Source organism: Cinclus cinclus, chromosome 1 (assembly GCF_963662255.1).
Source record: "Cinclus cinclus chromosome 1, bCinCin1.1, whole genome shotgun sequence".
Taxonomy (NCBI): domain Eukaryota; kingdom Metazoa; phylum Chordata; class Aves; order Passeriformes; family Cinclidae; genus Cinclus; species Cinclus cinclus.
The window spans coordinates 113,241,502-113,259,521 of NC_085046.1; the positions used below are offsets into that span (position 1 = coordinate 113,241,502).

The following is an 18,020-nucleotide window of genomic DNA, read 5'->3' on the forward strand; positions in this document are numbered from 1 at the left end:
GAGCTCTGAGGAGCGACCGCGCTCCGAGAGCAGCCGGGGCTGCGAGGAAAGGGGCGGGGAGCGGTGAAAGGCGTCGTGAGTTCGCCTGGTGAATTTTACGCCTAAAATACGATTTCTCCAGGTGGCGGAATAAAACGGTGTCTCCTCACCTTCCCCCGAGCGCCTCTGAGGCGGCGTGAGTCACGGCACGATCCGAGCACTGCATCTCGCAACAGCGTTTCACAAAGTTAGGGGAGCGTCGGCAGCGCTTCCTACGGGACGGCCGGGACAGCGGCGGCCGCCCCGCGTGGGACCGGCCGGGCCGGGCGCTCGGCGCGGCTCCGCGGTGCGGGCCGGTCCCGCTGCGCGCCTCGGGCATCACGGCGGGGCATCGCCGCCCGTAGCTGCCCCCAGTCACCGCGCCGGGGCGGCAGCGGCGGCGGCTCCCCCCAGTCCGAGGATGCCCGCTCGCAGGGAGAAGCCCGGGGGGACCCCCGCCCTCCTGGCCGCCCCGTCCGCATCCACCCGCGTTCCGCCACTCCACCCCCGCGCCGGCGGGGCAGACTCAACCCAAACTCTTCGGAGGACACCGGAGATCGGCAGGGGAGCCGGCGGCAGCGCCTCTAGCCCCAGCTCCCGCGGCCCCGGCCCCGGGGGGCGCCGGCCACACCCCACCTTTCCCCGCCGACCCGCTCTCTCGCCGCTGCCGTGCCCACCTCCCCGGGCCGGGCAGCCGAGAAGCCGCTTCCCCCCGCCGCCGCAGGGCCGTGCTCCGCACCCTCGGGGCAGCGCCGCGCCCTCCCCTCCCGGCCGCCGAGCGCCCCCTTCCCCGCCCCTGCGCCAGTGCCGGTGCCGGTGCCGGGCGGGGGGCGGTGGCAGCGAGGGAAGAGGGATGAGGTCATCCTCTTTCCCGGCGTCAGTCAGCTGGGTGGTGGCGGCGGCGGGTGCGGGCGGAGGCGGGCGGGGAGGCGGGTGCGGGATGCGCTGCTCCGGGCAGCGCAGCCCTGCCTGCTCCCGGCTCGAGCAGAGCGCGGCGGCGGCCCCGGCACCGGCGGCCCCCGCGGAGGCGGCGGCGGGGCGGGCGGGCTGAGCGCGGCTCCCCGCAGACAGGCGGCGCTGCGGACGCGGCCGCCGCGGAGGAGCCGCCCGCGGGCGCGCAGCCCGGCGCGGAGCGGGGACAGGGGACGCGGGGAGCGGCGGGTCCGCGGCGGCGGAGGGCGGGAGGCAGGAGTCAGGAGGCGGAGGAGGAGGAGCAGGAGGAGGCGCGGGATAAAGGGGCGCTCGCTGCTCCCGCTCGCTCTCCAGCGGGGCTGAGGGAGGCATCATGGCCGCGAAGTCGGACGGGCGGCGGAAGATGAAGAAGGGCGGCGAGGTGGCGTTCACGCCGCTGCAGAACTCCGAGCACTCGGGCTCCGTGCAGGCGCTGGCCCCGGGGCTGTCCGCCGGCTCCGGGCCGGGCGGCGGCAGCGACGACGATGAGGCGCCCGGGGGCGGGTGCTGCAGCGGCGGCGGCGGGGACGGCTCGGGCGGCGGCTCCCGGTGCTGCTGCTGCTGCTGCAGCGGCGGCAGAGGAGGAGACGGCGGAGGGGGCGGTGGCGTGGGCTCCCGGGGCTCGGGCGGGGGCTCGTCCTCCTTGTGCCTGCGGCTGGGCAGGGAGCAGCGGCGCTACTCGCTGTGGGACTGCCTCTGGATCCTGGCCGCCCTGGCCGTGTACTTCGCGGACGTGGGCACCGACATCTGGCTGGCGGTCGACTACTACCTGCGGGGCCAGCGCTGGTGGTTCGGGCTCACCCTATTCTTCGTGCTGCTGGGCTCCCTGTCCGTGCAGGTCTTCAGCTTCCGCTGGTTCGCGCACGACTTCAGCACCGAGGACAGCGCCGCCGCCGCCGCCGGGCACTGCCCCGCCGCCGAGAGCAAGCTGCTGGTCAGCAGCGGCTCCGCGGCCGCGGACATCGACGCCGCTCGCCCCAGCACGCCGCAGAGACAGGCGTCCACTGCCAGCAAGGGCAACGCCACCAACAGCAGCAGCAACAGCAGCAGCAACGCCGCCGGCAGCGGCGCCGCCGGTCCCCGCGCCGGCGGCGGCCGGTCCGCGTCCTGCGCCTTCTGCGTCTGGCTCCTGCAGTCGCTCGTCCACATCCTGCAGCTGGGGCAGGTCTGGAGGTGAGGAACAGGGCGAGGGCGGTGCGGGGGCCGGGGCTTGAGCCCCTGGCCGCGGGGGAGCGCGCCCGGCGAGCGGCCGCCTGCCCCACCTCGGGTCCCTCTTCGGGACAGCCGTCCGGGTGACCGGGCTCCGGGGGGCTGACAGGGCGCGGAGTGCCGAGGGGAGCCCCGCCGGGTCCCGAAGCGTCCTGTGCTGCGAGGGTGGCCCCCCCGGGAGGCGCCCGGCTGTCTCCAGCCCGCGCTGCGCCGGGTGCCCAGAACTTCCCGGGAAACCTGCGCCAGAGGCTCGGTAAAATAAGAGAAGCGATGGGGAAAAGGGACGTACCCCGGTAATGCACATCTCCTGGTCTCCTCACTTGTGGCCAGCACACCGTTGTCACCAGCAGGGAACTTCACTGCCAGTGAAGAGTTACTTTCCAGTAACGCCCTGATGCCTTGTTTTGAGATTTATGTGTACATATGCTGCGATCAGCCATCTCCTTGCTATGCATATCCGTTTTCTGTATATTAAAGGAATGTCTTCTAAATCAAAGTTTTGAGTAGCAGTTCTCAAAACCATCTGCAAGCGACGTACTGTGCATTATGGAAAGGATGTGCTGAAGTAGGTTGTGAAAGGCACTTGCTGGAAAAGGAGATGACATCATAGTTTTCAAAAGTAAAGTTTTCCTTCAGTTTTAGCGAATTTCTGGGAAATATTCATATGGAGGCTGAATCCCCTGCAAATACATTTAGTGCTGCCTGAAAAGTGCAGAGTTCAGAAGGTATAGCATATAAAGAAGTAAAACTTTCACATATAATTTTGGAAGATAGATGCTGTGTTGGAGAAGGTCATGCAGTAGGGCAAGTGCACTAAAGCAACAGCAGAAAATACCTTTTGTGTTTCTTGTCTGATGGATGGAAAGGAATTATGTCATCCTTCTGTTTTGGAAACACTCGGGACTTTTCACAACTACTTCATTAGGGAGTTTAATTGGTTGTTACTGTAAACTTCTAATGCTGGTACTTTTAATATCTGTCTCATCCTTTTGGGCAAAGATTGTCTTTTGGTCTGTTAGTGCAGTATCCAGTACAGCCCAGTTCTGCTTGTGGCTCTAAAGCATCAAGGAGTCCAAGTGCTGCTAAATAATTGACCAAAGATCTTGGGATGCCACAACTAAGTACCTTTCATTTTCCAGAGTATTTGGTTCATTGTGACAAATTCAATTTTCTAAACTTGGGAAGCTCACTAAAAGTTACAGGTGTGCTTACACTAACAATGCCATGACTTGAAAGGGAAGTAGCATTTTGAACAAAAAGTGGTGCTTTGTTTCAGATCTTGAATGCATGTATGTTCCTTTATGAGTTCTATCTTCAGAGCTGTTAAACACAAGTTAAGATTAGGACTTGCTGAATGTGATGGGTTTTGTGCAATGTTTAGCACCCACCCTGCAAAGATAGAAAATAAATATGGTGGCTTAAATTGTGCTTAGAAATTAATGTTGATATTCATGCATATTGAAGTCAAACAGTGTGGATCATGCTGAGTGACAGAGAAGAGAGTTTTACGAGGTCTGGTGTCACGACTGTATTGGAGAACACAAAGAACAGGGAGGGCTGTGGGTGGAGCAGGGTGGGATCCAGTACTGTACAGCACTTCTGTCAGATGAAGTGTCTGGGATTTAGAACTCTCCAGCTGCTTGCTTTTTGATGAAGCACAGTGTCTTTTAACAGAAGATTTCCTCCTTGCAAAAGCACCTAGTCCTCTATATTTAAAGCTAGATGAGTCTCTTTTGATCATATGCAGCTTTTCTTCATGTTTTATGTGCAGCAGTGTAAGACTACCAGAATATTAAACTGATGAAGCATGTTAAGACATTATTTATGGTTTAGCCTGTTGCACTTTTTTTCTTTTTTTCAGTGAAACAGAGCCATCAAACTGCTTGTCTGTCAGTAACTTTGTAGTATTTATTTGCAGTTTTCCACAAACCTAGAAATTATATGGTCAGGAGTATGGAGTGTTTCATATCAGCACTTCATAATTGATTAAAGTGGCTCCATTTTAATTCCCTACATATATTCCTGATCAGGGAGAGCCTTTGGAGACATCTACAGCTAATAATCAGCACCAAAGAGAGGAGGTCACATCAAACCCTGAGAAACTCTGTGCATAAGCATGGTGTCAGAACTAACTTGAACTGTAGAAATTTTCTGGAAAACAGTATCTCTAATTGGACACTTAATAGTCCAGAACTTTTACTCTGCATGTAAGATTGGCACTGTTTTCAGCTATTTAGGCTGAAAGATGACCTGAAGTGTTTTCCAGTTGCCTGTGTTTGGAGTCTAGCTCCTTTGACACAGCTGAACAGACTGTGCTGGCTCTGTGTGCACCACAAGTGCACACGTGCTGGGGTCACCATCCCAACTGTTGATAAAACCTGTTACCTGTTCTGTGCCTCTCATTATGTTTGTTCTTAGCTTTCTGATTTTTCCTTTTTTTTTTTTTCCTGCATTTCAGTTTTCTGTTACTTATTGGGCTGAATCTCCCACAGGAAAAAATGACACTATTATGTTTGTCATTTCTCTGTCAGGGAAAGAGTTAAAAACTTGCTTGTGCCTGATTCTCCAGCTACTGAAATTGGTGATCATTCCGTTTTCATGTGGTATTTGTTGTCTTCTGTTCCTCTTAAAATTAATTGAATTCTGAAGTCTTCTGTTGTCCTTTCCTTGTCCCATTGCGAAAGGTTTTGGGGGCAATGGTGTCAACTGCTTATTTAAGAAAGCCATCCTGAGGAATGAGTGGTACAACTGACAATCCCAGTGCTATTAATATTAAAAAATAAATAAAAAATTTGTAAAAATGTGTTTTCAGTGATTAGTTCTGTCAGAATGACTTTTAACAATTTCAAAGCTTTTCCTCTGAGATTAATTTTTTGTTTACAAACATACTGAAAGCCAAATCATTGAAAATGATTATGTGTTAATTTTAACTAAAATGTGCTAATGGGAAATGAATGAGGTCTTTAATGTGCTATGGAACAATTCTAGAAGTAGGCAATCTAAAATTACTAAAACAGTTTTTATTCCTAGAGTGTGAAAAAGAGGAGCTGCAGGAGCAGCTAAGCTGCCAATCAGTTCTGAATAAAACCGTATTTTTTTTCTTTTGAAATTGGTGTAAATCTCCTCCCCAAAAAACTTTAGAATATCAAATGGCTCCTTTTGAAGAATATATATATTTATCTTTTCTCTCTGGGTTTTGGCTGCTCATGGACTTTCTGATAACAGTGTCCGCCTGCAAAAATTCCAGTGAAGTCTCTGAGGATCTTCTTGCTGCAGCAGAGTGCAGCAACTAGACATTTGTTGGCAGCCAATTTCATGTCAAAATATGGTCACTGATGAGATTCTGCCTTCAGAGATAGATACAGATATGTTTCCTTATCCATACTTGTGGTATGTTCTGCTTTTTACCAATGTTTGGGCATGGAAACCACACTGTGGAGCCCTCTTCTCCCAAACAGGTGTGTGAGAGACCTGTCTTATTATTAGTAGATTCTGGGGGGTACAAGGAGGATGTAAGGCACGGGGTGTTTCTAGCCCAATGAAAGGAAAAAATGAAAGTGGATTCTTTAGAGTCTGTAAGGATCTCTGTAGAGGTATTTGGGCCAGTAGGATTCAGATAAACTATTACCCTTTGAGCCTGGCCTGAGAGTATGTAACCATTGCCCTTGAGCAGCATTCCTCTGATTCACTAAACTTCACAGGCTTAGCTGTGGCTTTCAGATTATGCTGTGGATAGCAGGACTTGATGACTGGATATAAGAGATCATAGTGTTCATTTGGCATCTGTGGAGCTGGTTCATTTCCTTAAAAAAAAATTTCTGGCTGAGATTTCTTTGGTTCGGCAGGATTCGGATATGCACGCTCCTGAAGCTGGGTAAAGGGATCCTGAGAGTCATCCCTGGGAGGAGAGTTGGGCTGTGGGAAGTTGGGTGAACAAGAGGAAGAGACTGGAGGACTTGCTTGTTCCCATCTTGTGGTGTCTGGAAAGCAAGAAGGAGCTCCCTGAGACAGCTCCCGTGCCTTGCAGCAGGGTGGTGTGAGCAGGCTGCCTTGGTGCTTGGAGTGCTTGGGAGTTCCCACAAAATGTCTGTCATTTTGTCTGAAAGGCTGCAGTCCTGGTGCCTGAAAGGGAACTGTCAAGTTTCTGTAGCTAACAAGGCCAGAGGAAGGGTGAATCATTGGAAAGAAGAGGACTGGAAATTGCACTTCAAAATTATTTCTGGAGAGCTGTAGCAATACTGAAACAATTAAGTATACCCCTCTCAGCAGAGGAGGATTAACTGAGACTTCCTAGCTCTGTGGGAAACCACCTAGAGAAGGAGGACACACCAACTTACTTATTTGTCCTTCCTGGTGGCATTGTCCAGGACAGGTGTCTGCTCCAAAGTGGATCTCATTCCCTCACAAAATATGCTATGCTTTGGCTATATAGGTTTATGTGTGATACTAAGAAGCCCTTATTTTCTTCATCCTTCCTGGTTTTATTTGGAAAAAAAAAGGAGTTGGAGCAAGGTTGTAAAGGTGATGATGTATTCTGAGACCAGGGTGAGGTGTAATTTCTCTGGCGCCCTGTGGAAATATTTTTCACAGGTCTGGATCATCTACCAAAGAAATGTCATTGTTTATGCTCATAAGCTTCACCTCTGCAATAGCTTGACACTCTTAGAAGCAAAACCAAACCAAAACAAAACAAAACAAAAAAACAAAACAAAAAACCCCAACAAAACTAAAAAGGGGGAAATAGTGTCTGCCCTGCATGTGGTAAACCCTTATGACTTCTTCAGGTGCTCACCATTGGGCATGACTGGTCCCCTAAACTGGAAGTGCAATCTGGGTAGTTCAAATTAAGAAAAACATCATCAGTCTTAGCTCCTCTCTGAACTTAAATAGGTTCATTTCTTTCTGCACTTTTGATCTACATAGTAGTTTTGACACTTTTGTTCAGTAGCAATGTAGGAGTTTGGTGCAGTTATGTGGTCAATAATTCCAGCTGCCATTGGACTTCACACTAAGATGTGATAATATCTCAATCTGACACCAGTTTTTCTCACTGTTTTGAAATCTGTCAGATAATTTGTCACATGGAGTCCAAATTTATGAATCATAGCCATTTCCTAGACAAGATTATTGCATATCCTCCCCATCTGTCTCTTAGCGTAGCAAAATGCTGCCACTCAGCAATGCCATATTTCTTTCATTGAGTTACTGCAGTGCTTGAGTTAAAATCCCACTGACTAACTACTTTGCTTGCTGTATCTTTAGGTCTCAGAAAGGGTTATGGACTGTCAGAAACAGGAAATAAAGTTGTGGGCTTTTTTCCCCTCTCAGCAGGATTAGAAGGGGCAGCCCACCCTGTAAGTGTCCTGACTACATTTAAACTTTTGGTAATATATTCATCAGAATAAATATTAATTTTTTTTTCATTCCCTTTTTTTCTTTTCTCTTTTTTTTTCCTTCTCTTTTCTGAAGACAGTGGTATGCAGATGAAGTCTGTGCCTTTCATATTTTTTTTGAAACACAGGAGTGAAGCTTTACTATGTTCTTAAAAGTCTCTTACAAGTCTGCATACAAATCAGATTTGGTATTCAGTTTATTCTAATAACTTTAGCTCTGTGTAAAAGATGCTGATGTACTTTAGAAGAAAGATACTGTACTTTAATAATTAACAAGCATTCTCTCTGTAGAGAATATTTATCAGTTACATAAGTTTTCAGATTTTCAAAGGACTGCTTAAGCACTGATTTCTGATCACACAATTGGCTTAGTAGGAAAACTAATATTTTATACACAGAATGCTTTCGAGAAACTTATATATGGGAAGAATTTATATTCGCCTTCTTCCAAGAGTGGAGAATTGGTAAGATTGCAAGGGTTTGTGTTTTAGAGGATTTCATGTCACCATATATAGATATTATTCTAGAGTCCTCTGATTCTGTGAAGGAATGATTATACATACATACCATGAATTCAAAGAAATTAATCACATCATAATTTGTTTCTAAATGTTATAAACTTGCAGAAGCTTCTTGCAACCAGATGAAGGGTTTTTTTTGGTTTTGTTTTTTATTGTTAAAATTTCTGTTACTTACATCAGGGAATGTATTTATTTCTGAAAGGCTAGTTTGCATGTCCACATCTCTTGTGGGAAAGCAAGGAAGTGTAACACCACAGCATGATCTCTAACCTCAGTTATCTTCCTTCATTCTTCAGGTTATTTACATCACAGTTTAACTTGCTCAGAAGAGTATTCTCTTTGTCAGCTGGCTTAGTCCTTAATATTTGTCCATAAGAGCTGACTTGGCCACAAAGATACAAAAGTTGTAATAAAACTAAAATTAAATCAATCCCTCTGTCACTTATAATGGCGCTACCTTGTTCTTCTGTCTCTCTGTTCCAATTAAATAGCTTTTAATGTATAGCAGATAAATCACAACAGTGACTTACATTTTCAGTAAACAGGTTGCTTGGGAGGAATTTATCAGGCACAGACAAAATCAATAGCTCTTTTGCTTGCACTTCAAGTAGAAACTTTCTTTGCCAAAGTATATTTACGAAGTGGTGCCTTTTTGGTCAATTTTAGCACAGCTGTCGGTTGTATGCATTGTGTCAAGTGGACATATAGGCATGGAAGGGGCAAACAGGCTATAAAAGAACTGCTTTGATTTACTTGATTTTTAAAATGAGAGGAGGCTGATATAAAAAGCACATGAGTGAGTATGTAGAAAAGGAAGAAGGTTTTGAAAAGGCATGGGAATATCAGTTAATACTCCTAACTATGTACCTAACTCCAGTTTATTTCCTTTCAGCCACTGACCAAAGAGGAATTATTTGAATAATTTCCTAAGTGACTGCTTGAGAAACTGCAGAAGCAGGCAGGAAAACAGAAGAGCTGTATGTTTGGGAAAATGCCCAGCAAAAATGTTAAATACACAGAGAAAATGCTAGATAAACTCTCACTGCAGTGAGTAGTCGTCTCAACAATGATAAATAAAAATGTGAGATATCTGTCTGGCATAAGCTGTGAGGAAAAAAGAGAGTACTCTAAAACATCTTTTCATAAATTTTAGAATTAAAAAATAATGGGTTTTGGGTATATATTTTTCCAAGAGATTTTACCTGAATCGTCTAACAACCATAACATGAATTATCATCTCCCCATGGGCTCTGATTGCTGAAGTGGTTTCTTATCACTCTCCTTCTCATTCCATTTCCCTGTCTGAATGGCTGAAATGGGTTATAATGTACTTTTCCTCCCAAGATAAAATAATTGCTATATTATGTTATTATTTTCATTACTTTTCCTTTGACAACAAGCCTGTGCTATTCAGTATGTTCATGGTGTAAGGCTTATATGGCGAGCCATGTAAATCTTTTTGATTGGCAAGGATAATCAGTGGAGGTGCTTAATGTTATCAGTCACAAACGATTTGATGTTACAGGTTGGAGCACATGGAGCAAGGCTGTTTTGTGGGGTGTTTTCACAGGAATTTTGGCAGGCAATGATATGTCAGGGAAAGTAACTACTTTTTGTTCTTCTGAAGTTGGAAGGTGTGACTTAGATGAGACTAATGTAGCAAGGATGGTGCCAGCTGCTTTAGAGAAAGATGCAGATGTTTTATGGTGGATAAAAAGTGAATTAACCTACAGATGGATGGACAGTTTTCCTTATCTCTATCAACTGTTATATATCAGACTGTTTTTTGTCCTTAAAAATGAAGGTTAGCATTGTCACAGTTTTCAATGTTACTCGCTTTAATGGGATGTTTTTGTGTAAACATCTGGTCTATTCTAGGATCCTGCCAACTTCTTTGAGTGGTGCTTTCCCATGTGTAGTACATAGGATCAGTAGATTACTTCCTGCAGGTCCAAGGAAAGTACCTTTAAATATCAAGCAGGAGATATCAGGTATCTGTAGAGAGCTCTATGCATGCATAGAAAGCAATGAAAGCCACTATGCTGATTTTTTTCACCTTTTAATAGTGGCTTGTGTGGAGCAATAAGCTTTGTCATTATAAACGTGTGTGGGTTTTTATCGAACAGAAGGGTATGGATGAAGTTGTGTCTTTTCTTATTATTCTACAATCCTAATCTTTATAGTTTCATTTTATATGGAAATATTTCTGTGAGACAGATCTATAATAGCACTTTGGTCTGAAAGCAGAATTTAGATGTTCTTCAGGCATATAGACCTGAAAAATTACCTAGAAAATTTGGCTTTACAGCCTTGTAAGGAAAGCTGTTTTAGTGTGAGGGTGACAGAGCACTGGAGAAAGCTGCCCAAAAAGTTTGTGGAGTCTCCTCTAGATATTCAAATCATGCCTGAATGAGATCCTGTGCAACTTGCTCTGTGAACTTGATTTAGCAGAGGATTTGGACTAGATGATCTCCAGAGGTCCCTTCCCACCCCAAACATTGTTATTCCATTATTCTGTATGAAGTTACTTGAGGAACTTAAACATAGTGGACCATAATGTACAACTTGAAAGCTGCCTAGAGCTTGTATTCCTGCATTTTAGCTGTGTCCAGAACCTCCCCAGCACACACAGCCTGAGTTCCTCCTCGTTTAATCCCATTGCAAACTAGATGCTAGGCTGCAGTGGCACCAAAATCCCTTGGTGGATCCAGTTGGCAAGCATTGTTTGAATCTGCTTTATGAGCAATGACAAGCTTATATCCCCTACAAATATTGCAGACTCAGACTTGTTTTGTAGTACTGGAGAAATGTCCCTTGTGATTACAGTATTTGCTCAGGTTTTAGGAGATTTGAGTCCACTGCCCTTTCCAGCTGTGAGGGGTCAGTTCTTATCTCCCTGATTGGTTTCTGCACTGATGCTTAGGCAGTGCTGGATGGGGGCATTTACTGCCCTTCCTGCTGGAGCTGTGACCGAACACTGACACAAATGTCATGTTTGTGAGGCCGCAGAGGAAGAACTAATATGGCCTTGCAATGAGACCAAAAACAGATTTCCCTGTTTTTCTTCTTTATGGTTTAATTAGTTTTTTCTACCTCTTCCCACTCTTTAAGCTTCTCTCTTTCTCTTACTCTAAAAGTACACTACCAGTATTTCTGTTTACAAACATTCATGCTTCATGTATAGTATAACCACAAAGAGCACCATAAAACAGATCTCCATGAAAATGCCTGCTTAAGCTTATAGGAGTAGCTCCAGATGAACTGAATTAGCTGAAGGATTGGTTTGTTCATATTTTTTCTTCAGTCTTTCTTTGTCATATGTAATCAAACTTAGAAAAAGAGATAGAAAAGAAAGAAAAGATAGAAAGCTGGTTTTGATGTATGTACCCGAGTAGTTGTTCCACACTTCTGCTCTGCCATTTCTTGCAAAAGTGAATTAAATAACAATTTTAAAACTGCAGTGTAAAAATTGTTTGAGTTCCTGGTTTCTGCTCTGAGCTGAGCAATAGTATTTCCTGATACTATTTTTGTAGCTGCTTTTCATCAATGTAAGAAGTTTCGAGGCAGAAATAAAACCCTATCTTCATGTTCCAGCTTCTTATTTCCCAACTCACCTCAAGCTTCACGGGAAGTGGAGCCCAGCTTTTCAGTATGCATAATTTTGGTTGTCTTTTGGTTGCCTTTAATCTGTGTTTCAGAAATTAAGAACTGCAGCTCCCTTTCACTTCAATTAGAGTGGAATTTTTTATAATATTTTTTTCTTAAAAGAGAAGGATATTTATAGTGGCTCAATTTGGGCAGTCAAAAGCAGAGCATGCTTCTGAAAATGTTATTCTTTAGTTGTCTAGTACGTATTTGCAGTCTAGTCTGTGAATATTATGAAGCCTTATTTTTGTAATGTACTTTGAGATACTCAGATGGAAAATTATCTAGGTAGAAACAATTCAAAATCAGATATCATTTCAATGTGTTTGTCAAAACAGCTTTTAAATTGAACATTGAGAACATGAGCATCTCTCTCTAAGAGACAGTATGAAGCTATTAAAATAAGATTTTAATATTTTAAAGATTTTTTTTCCACAAGACTTTATGCATATTGCACCCAGAATATGCTATATAGCTTAAAAAAAGTTCTGTCCTTCACCCCATTTCCTTTACCTACTACTTTTGCTGCTTCAGGTTAGATCATCCCCTCATCTTTTGAGCTGTTTTCCTTATTGGTTAATTTGCTTTTTAAGATGGATCCAGCATACTGTGGAAAACTTGCCTAAGGGCTAGGAATTTTTCTAAACAAAGTGGAGGTGCTAGAATCAGCTTCCAATGATATGTGCGGGTGACAGCAGACAAATAGGCTGGGGATAGAACATTTCCAATAGTACTGGTGGAAACTGGATTTAACACAGAATTATTGAAAAAAGACATAAATACAAACAGAGCTCATAGAATATTAAATGAAGATGTTCTGTAAGTAAAGGTTGGATACTTATAGGAGATTTACCCAAGTGGAGCCAAATACCGCGCTGAGGATAATTAATGTGGCAGAGAGAACTCAATAATAATGGCTTTGAACTTTTACAATAGTGTGTTAATGTATGTGTCAAAAGGAGGGATTGGATTTACAATCAACAACCATTTGTTTGCTATTTTTACCACACAGGCATATGAAGAACTCATGATAACATTGTATGAAGATTACCTTTCTGGACTAAGGGCTATGTTTGGTCCTTAAGTATGCTCTTCATTATTTTTCTCTGTACCTAAAAAAAAACAATTTTGGACATGCACATTTTTCTATAACTTGTCTACATTCTCTTTGTATCACTTCTGTGGAAGAGCTACTCCATTAGTAATCCAGTTGGGTTAGAGGATTAATTAGTTACTGGGAGTGTTCTCTTCATGGTTAAATTAAATCAAGAGGGCTGCTGAGAAAACTAGCATAGGGTGCAAAATAAGTCACCCATCAGTTCCTGAGTTCGTCTCATAATGGGTTGACTCAGCCCCTGGTGGTGGGTTTGGAGAAGCAGAAAATAAAATCCCAGGAACTGTGAAGGCTGTAGTTGAAATGGACTTGTTCCCTTATGGCTGGACCTATTATTCATATGCTGTTGGGTAGACTGAGAATTTTGGCTTGTTTTGTGAGTTTATGGATGCTTTGCACTCATCAGTGTAAAAGTATAGCTCCTTTAGAGAGAGAATGCTGGTCCCATAACCAAACTGTGATTTGGGCCACTGAAGGTTCTTAAGTGGGACTTGCCTGAGACAGCCCGGAGCATCTTTCTTCTTTGTGTATCCTTTCCTCTTCCAGTAGAACTTATTAACAGCTTCCAGCCTCACCCATGCTGAAAAGGTGGCAAGCTGGAAGAGGGTTCTCCTGTTCCTATAAAAACTTCCTAGAGCAGCAGGAGGTGTGCAGGTTTGGGGCTACTTCTGTAATAGAAGTAGTGGAGAGTTGCTGCTGCTTCTGGTGGTTTAAATGCGTGTTTAAGATAGAGGAGTACTTTTAGGTAGGTGTCTTTCCTAATTTATCCCAAAATCAATTTCAGACTTAGATTCAGTCCTTTTTCTTGAATCTAGCTCTCCTTACACTGCCCATATCTATTACACACTGTGCACTCCCAAGGGAGTCAACCCTGTGAAGAATCAAAATTTTTCTACAGCTCTATCTTTTATTAGGACAGGCGTGTGGAATTCATGTTAGTAAGTTGTTATCATTAATTCTTATGCTTTACAAATGGGAGATTTATATAACAAGAAAAAAAGAAATAATACTTTCATATATATTTGTTATGTATCAGGTACTCTGGTTTTCTTGAAGTGCAGAAAGTATTGGATGGAAAGAATATTTTGAAAAATGTTGACTGTCACCATAATTAAGTATATTTCAGCAATGACATGAAAAATTTTCCTAATGCATACTCTAGGTGGGAAATGGAGGTGCATTACATGAAAAAAAAACATAGAATTTCAAGTTTTTAAAAGTAATGCTATGTCTTAAAGGATTTTAAATTTTCATAAAATGATTCATTGAGCTTTGAAACTATTGGCATTTAAATAATCAGGATGTATTAACACGGGATATTTTCAATACCTCAGCAAAACCTATATCACTAGTTTTCAATTATACACCAGCACCTAAGGAAAAAATATGGCCAAGAGGTTTAGTTGACAGCTAGCACTAATATGGGAGTCAAACTTAAAAGGACACTGTACATACCCATCATCATAAGAAAAACCTTACAAGTATTCTTTTGAAGTTCACTTATGAATTCAGTTTGACTGTGTTAATGACTTGTACTTATTTCTTGAGCTTGAGCTTTATGAGTACAAATACTTATGGAAGGTGTATTTTAAGCCTGAGTGCCCGAATATTAATCAAAACCTTAATTACATATTCAGTAGTAATATTCACAATTCATGTGGGTCTTACTTAATTCCATTACTCATCCAATCAAGGATCAGAAGCAATGACATATGATTTAAATAGCAGATTGTTTTGGATATTTCTAATTAGTAGTCACAAAGGATTGGTTATCAAAGAAATTAACTTTGGCACCTTGAAAACTGAAGAATAACCTTGAAATAAGAATAAACTCAACATTCAAATCTGTTCAGAGAAAATTTACTAAATGTCGTCATGCGTGCTTAATATATATAAACTATTTGCAAATAAATAAATGACGGAAATAACTAAGAAATATGTCTTCTAATGGCATTTCATAAATCATTCTTTGGAGAATTCTTCATGAATAGCATCCTTAATAGATATGGAGAAGACAGCAGGATTTATGCTCATTTCAAGCAATTGTTTTGGGTAAAAATATTGCCAAGATATTTATATTGTGACTGAAGAGTGCATCTTATTGTGATGCCACCTCTTTGAGCAATGAAATTCTAATTTGATCATAATGAAAAATGTCTGACACTGGATTTATCTTAGCGTGTGAGAGCCTGTCAGTTCTTCATCTGGGCTTTCAATTCCCCATCGTCACAAACCTGTGAAGTCTTTTGAAGGGACAAGGCTTTGAAAAGTCTGTCTTGAAGGACCAGTGAGAGAATTGGGTGCTTCTCTCTGTCCTGCTGTCACTCCATGCTCTGTTAAATGTCCTTCATCTGCACTACAAGCCAAAACTCTTTGATTCAGTGTATTACCACTCATGATGCCAGAGGAAGGCTTCTCTGTGTCTTCCTCAAAGCTGTGTGTCTATGAGCAGTACTGGATTCTAAAAGCAAGGAAGCACAAAGCCATGGGAATAGTTTAGAAATAATATTAATTGCCAACAGTGGATGTGTATGTACCTGGGATTTGTTGCAACCCATTTCCTTACACAGGCTGTGCCACCTTATTTTTTTTTTCTTAATATGAACATCATTTTTCCTGTAGACTTCACAGCAAGAAGAAACCCATGACGAAATAAGGTAGAATCTCAGAACTGTCAGTCATGGTAGTATGTTTTTTAATTTCCTTTTTCTCTTGGCAAGTACTTTTATCATATTCAAGCATTAGCTCTGAGAGAGAAATAATGTTCACTTCAAAAGCCACTTCCTCCTCAATAAATAATTCAGAGTCATAGATTGTTCATGAGGAATTATCAACACACTAGTAGTAATTTAATATACCAAGCAATCGCACTCACTTTAGCCTACATATGATTTAAATAGGATATGACAGTTTAGGGTCTCCATTTGCCCCATGGCATGTTGGGATCAAACTTGGCAAGTGATTGCAGTGTTCTCATATCTTCTGAAGAAGTGAATAAAAGTTGCATAATTCAGAGAGGTTTTCTTAATTACATGCTAAATCAGAGTTTGCTTGCTTGTGTTCTGAATCCAAATTTTAGCCCAGGACCAGCTTTAAAGCATGTGAATATCTTTCTGAACCTTGTTAACGAGCATCTCACAAACTTGTCACTTTTTTTTAAACTTGTTGAGTTATTCTTTTGAGGTAGTGTTTCAGTATATTAGTTACCTTTGATTTATCCCACGGGTGAAAGGCTGCACCTACCCTTCCTGAGCTGACACATGGGATCCATCAGCTGAGGACACCATGATTTCTGGAAATTTTACCTCTTTTGCTTTTTCAAAGAGTCAGTTTTATTTTTTTTCCCATTCCATTCCCACTAGTAGCTACTGGTTGAGCTGGCAAGATTTATTTTTCTCACAGTTGTAAATAACTGTGATGAAAAAGAGACAAATTCCTTCTAACTCCAATACTTTTCCCCTTGATAGAAAAATGCAAAACTTCCAGTATATCAATGGCATATATATCATGTGCTACTACAACTGTCATATCTGAACTCAGATTAGGACTTCTCTTTTATACATTGCTTTTTCTGGAGTGGCTCAAATGTATTCACACTGGTTTGTCACAAATTTGGCATAAATTTTCTTCTGTTTTGGCTGAATGACAGTAAGCACTCCTACGGAGGTTTAGGGCTATAATAATTTAAATCATAGCAATTTGTCTTCTATGTATGGAAGTAGATTTGTGTGGAAGGCAAGGGATGCCTACAACCAAGAGATGTTAAGTACAATACCTACTTTTATGCATTTGCCCTTTGTGTTTTCAACAGTCTGTATCTTCTAGAGAGCCTTTTTTCAGGTAGCCTTCTATCTATGACAGTGGTTATGCCAAAGATATGTAATGAAATCAAACATAGAGACATATAATTGTATTGGTGATAAGAGACAGTCCAGGACTATTTCTCCAGGAAAATAGCAGATTGAAATTGAGACTGAGGAGTAACATGTTCTCCTGTGTTTTTGTGAAGAAAATAATTGCCCTTCAAACTTCTACAGTATTCTCCAATTCATCTAGCTGATAGGGTAAAAAGACAGCCAGTACTTCTCTCACAACCTGTTTGCCTACAAGGAAGGTGATAACTGAGTAATTCTTCCTCCAAAGTTCCACTATAATCTGAATAGATTAAGGAATTGTTCAAGGGGAGCCATACTATCTTCATAAAAATCCCTACTTCCTGGAGGAAGGCAAGGCCACGGGTCTTGGCTCATTGCTGTGAATGAAATGCTGGCCCTGTTACTTAAATTTCTGGTTAACCTGGCCTTTCATCAGAACTCCACCAGAGAGTTTCATTTTGGAAACAGTTTGCTGTTCATACGGCATGCATGGAAGGTGCAAGGAACATTAGGTCAGTAAGGAACATTAGGTCAGTGACAGGTAGAAGTAAGGAACATTAGGTCAGTGGTGGATGTTTCTACTTTGATTTAAAGGGTGTTTAAGATATTCAGAAAATTCCTTTATGTTCCAGTGAGATAAGAGACTGGATGTATGATGGAGCACTGGTGATCAGCACATCACAGATAATGCTACAAGGGATGTGTTTTGAAGCATTAACTGTTGATGTGCAGCTGGATGAAAAGAAACATCTGAAGATGTATTCTTCTTGTCTGATTTAGAAACTGGTCTCAGGATGGTGCTGACACATCTGGAAGAAGGACCTTAAACATATATATATATAATAGGTGCAAGAGGAGGAAAATGGGAGGAATGAGAAAAGAACAGTGGATATAGAATTGTTAACAGGAATTTGGTTAGCAAAGGAAGTTTGAAGGTGTTGATAAAGTGTCAATGGCACATTGCTCCTAGGATGGTGCTTGATCTGTACAGTGGCTGAATTTTGTCCCTAAGGAAAAAGGTGAAATGTGGATATAGACTTGCCAAAAACCTGTGCAAGAAAAGAAGTGGAAACAACTGTGCAGGATTTGAATCACATGAATTCATGACTGGAAATAGTGACTTGAATGCTGTGTGCTACCAAGAAAAGAGTAGTGGAATTAGTGTCCTGCTGGTATTCTGCTGAGTATTAATGATATGATAACTTGAAAGAGGGGGATATAGGTGTTTAAAAAGTAATTTCTAGAAGGTCTGTGAAGGTGGCTTACCTGGCCTAGCATTGGGCTGCTGGAGTAG

At 43.0% G+C, this 18,020-nt stretch overlaps 1 protein-coding gene across 1 annotated transcript in view; it reads left to right on the forward strand.

Moving 5' to 3' along the window:
• The first annotated feature begins 1,303 nt into the window (after positions 1 to 1,303).
• XKR4 (XK related 4) overlaps positions 1,304 to 18,020 on the forward strand; it is a 208,505-nt gene continuing 191,788 nt past the window's right edge. Inside the window, exon 1 of the mRNA XM_062501792.1 lies at positions 1,304 to 2,142. Coding sequence (XP_062357776.1) covers positions 1,304 to 2,142 — 839 coding nt within the window. The remainder of the gene's footprint in view (positions 2,143 to 18,020) is intronic.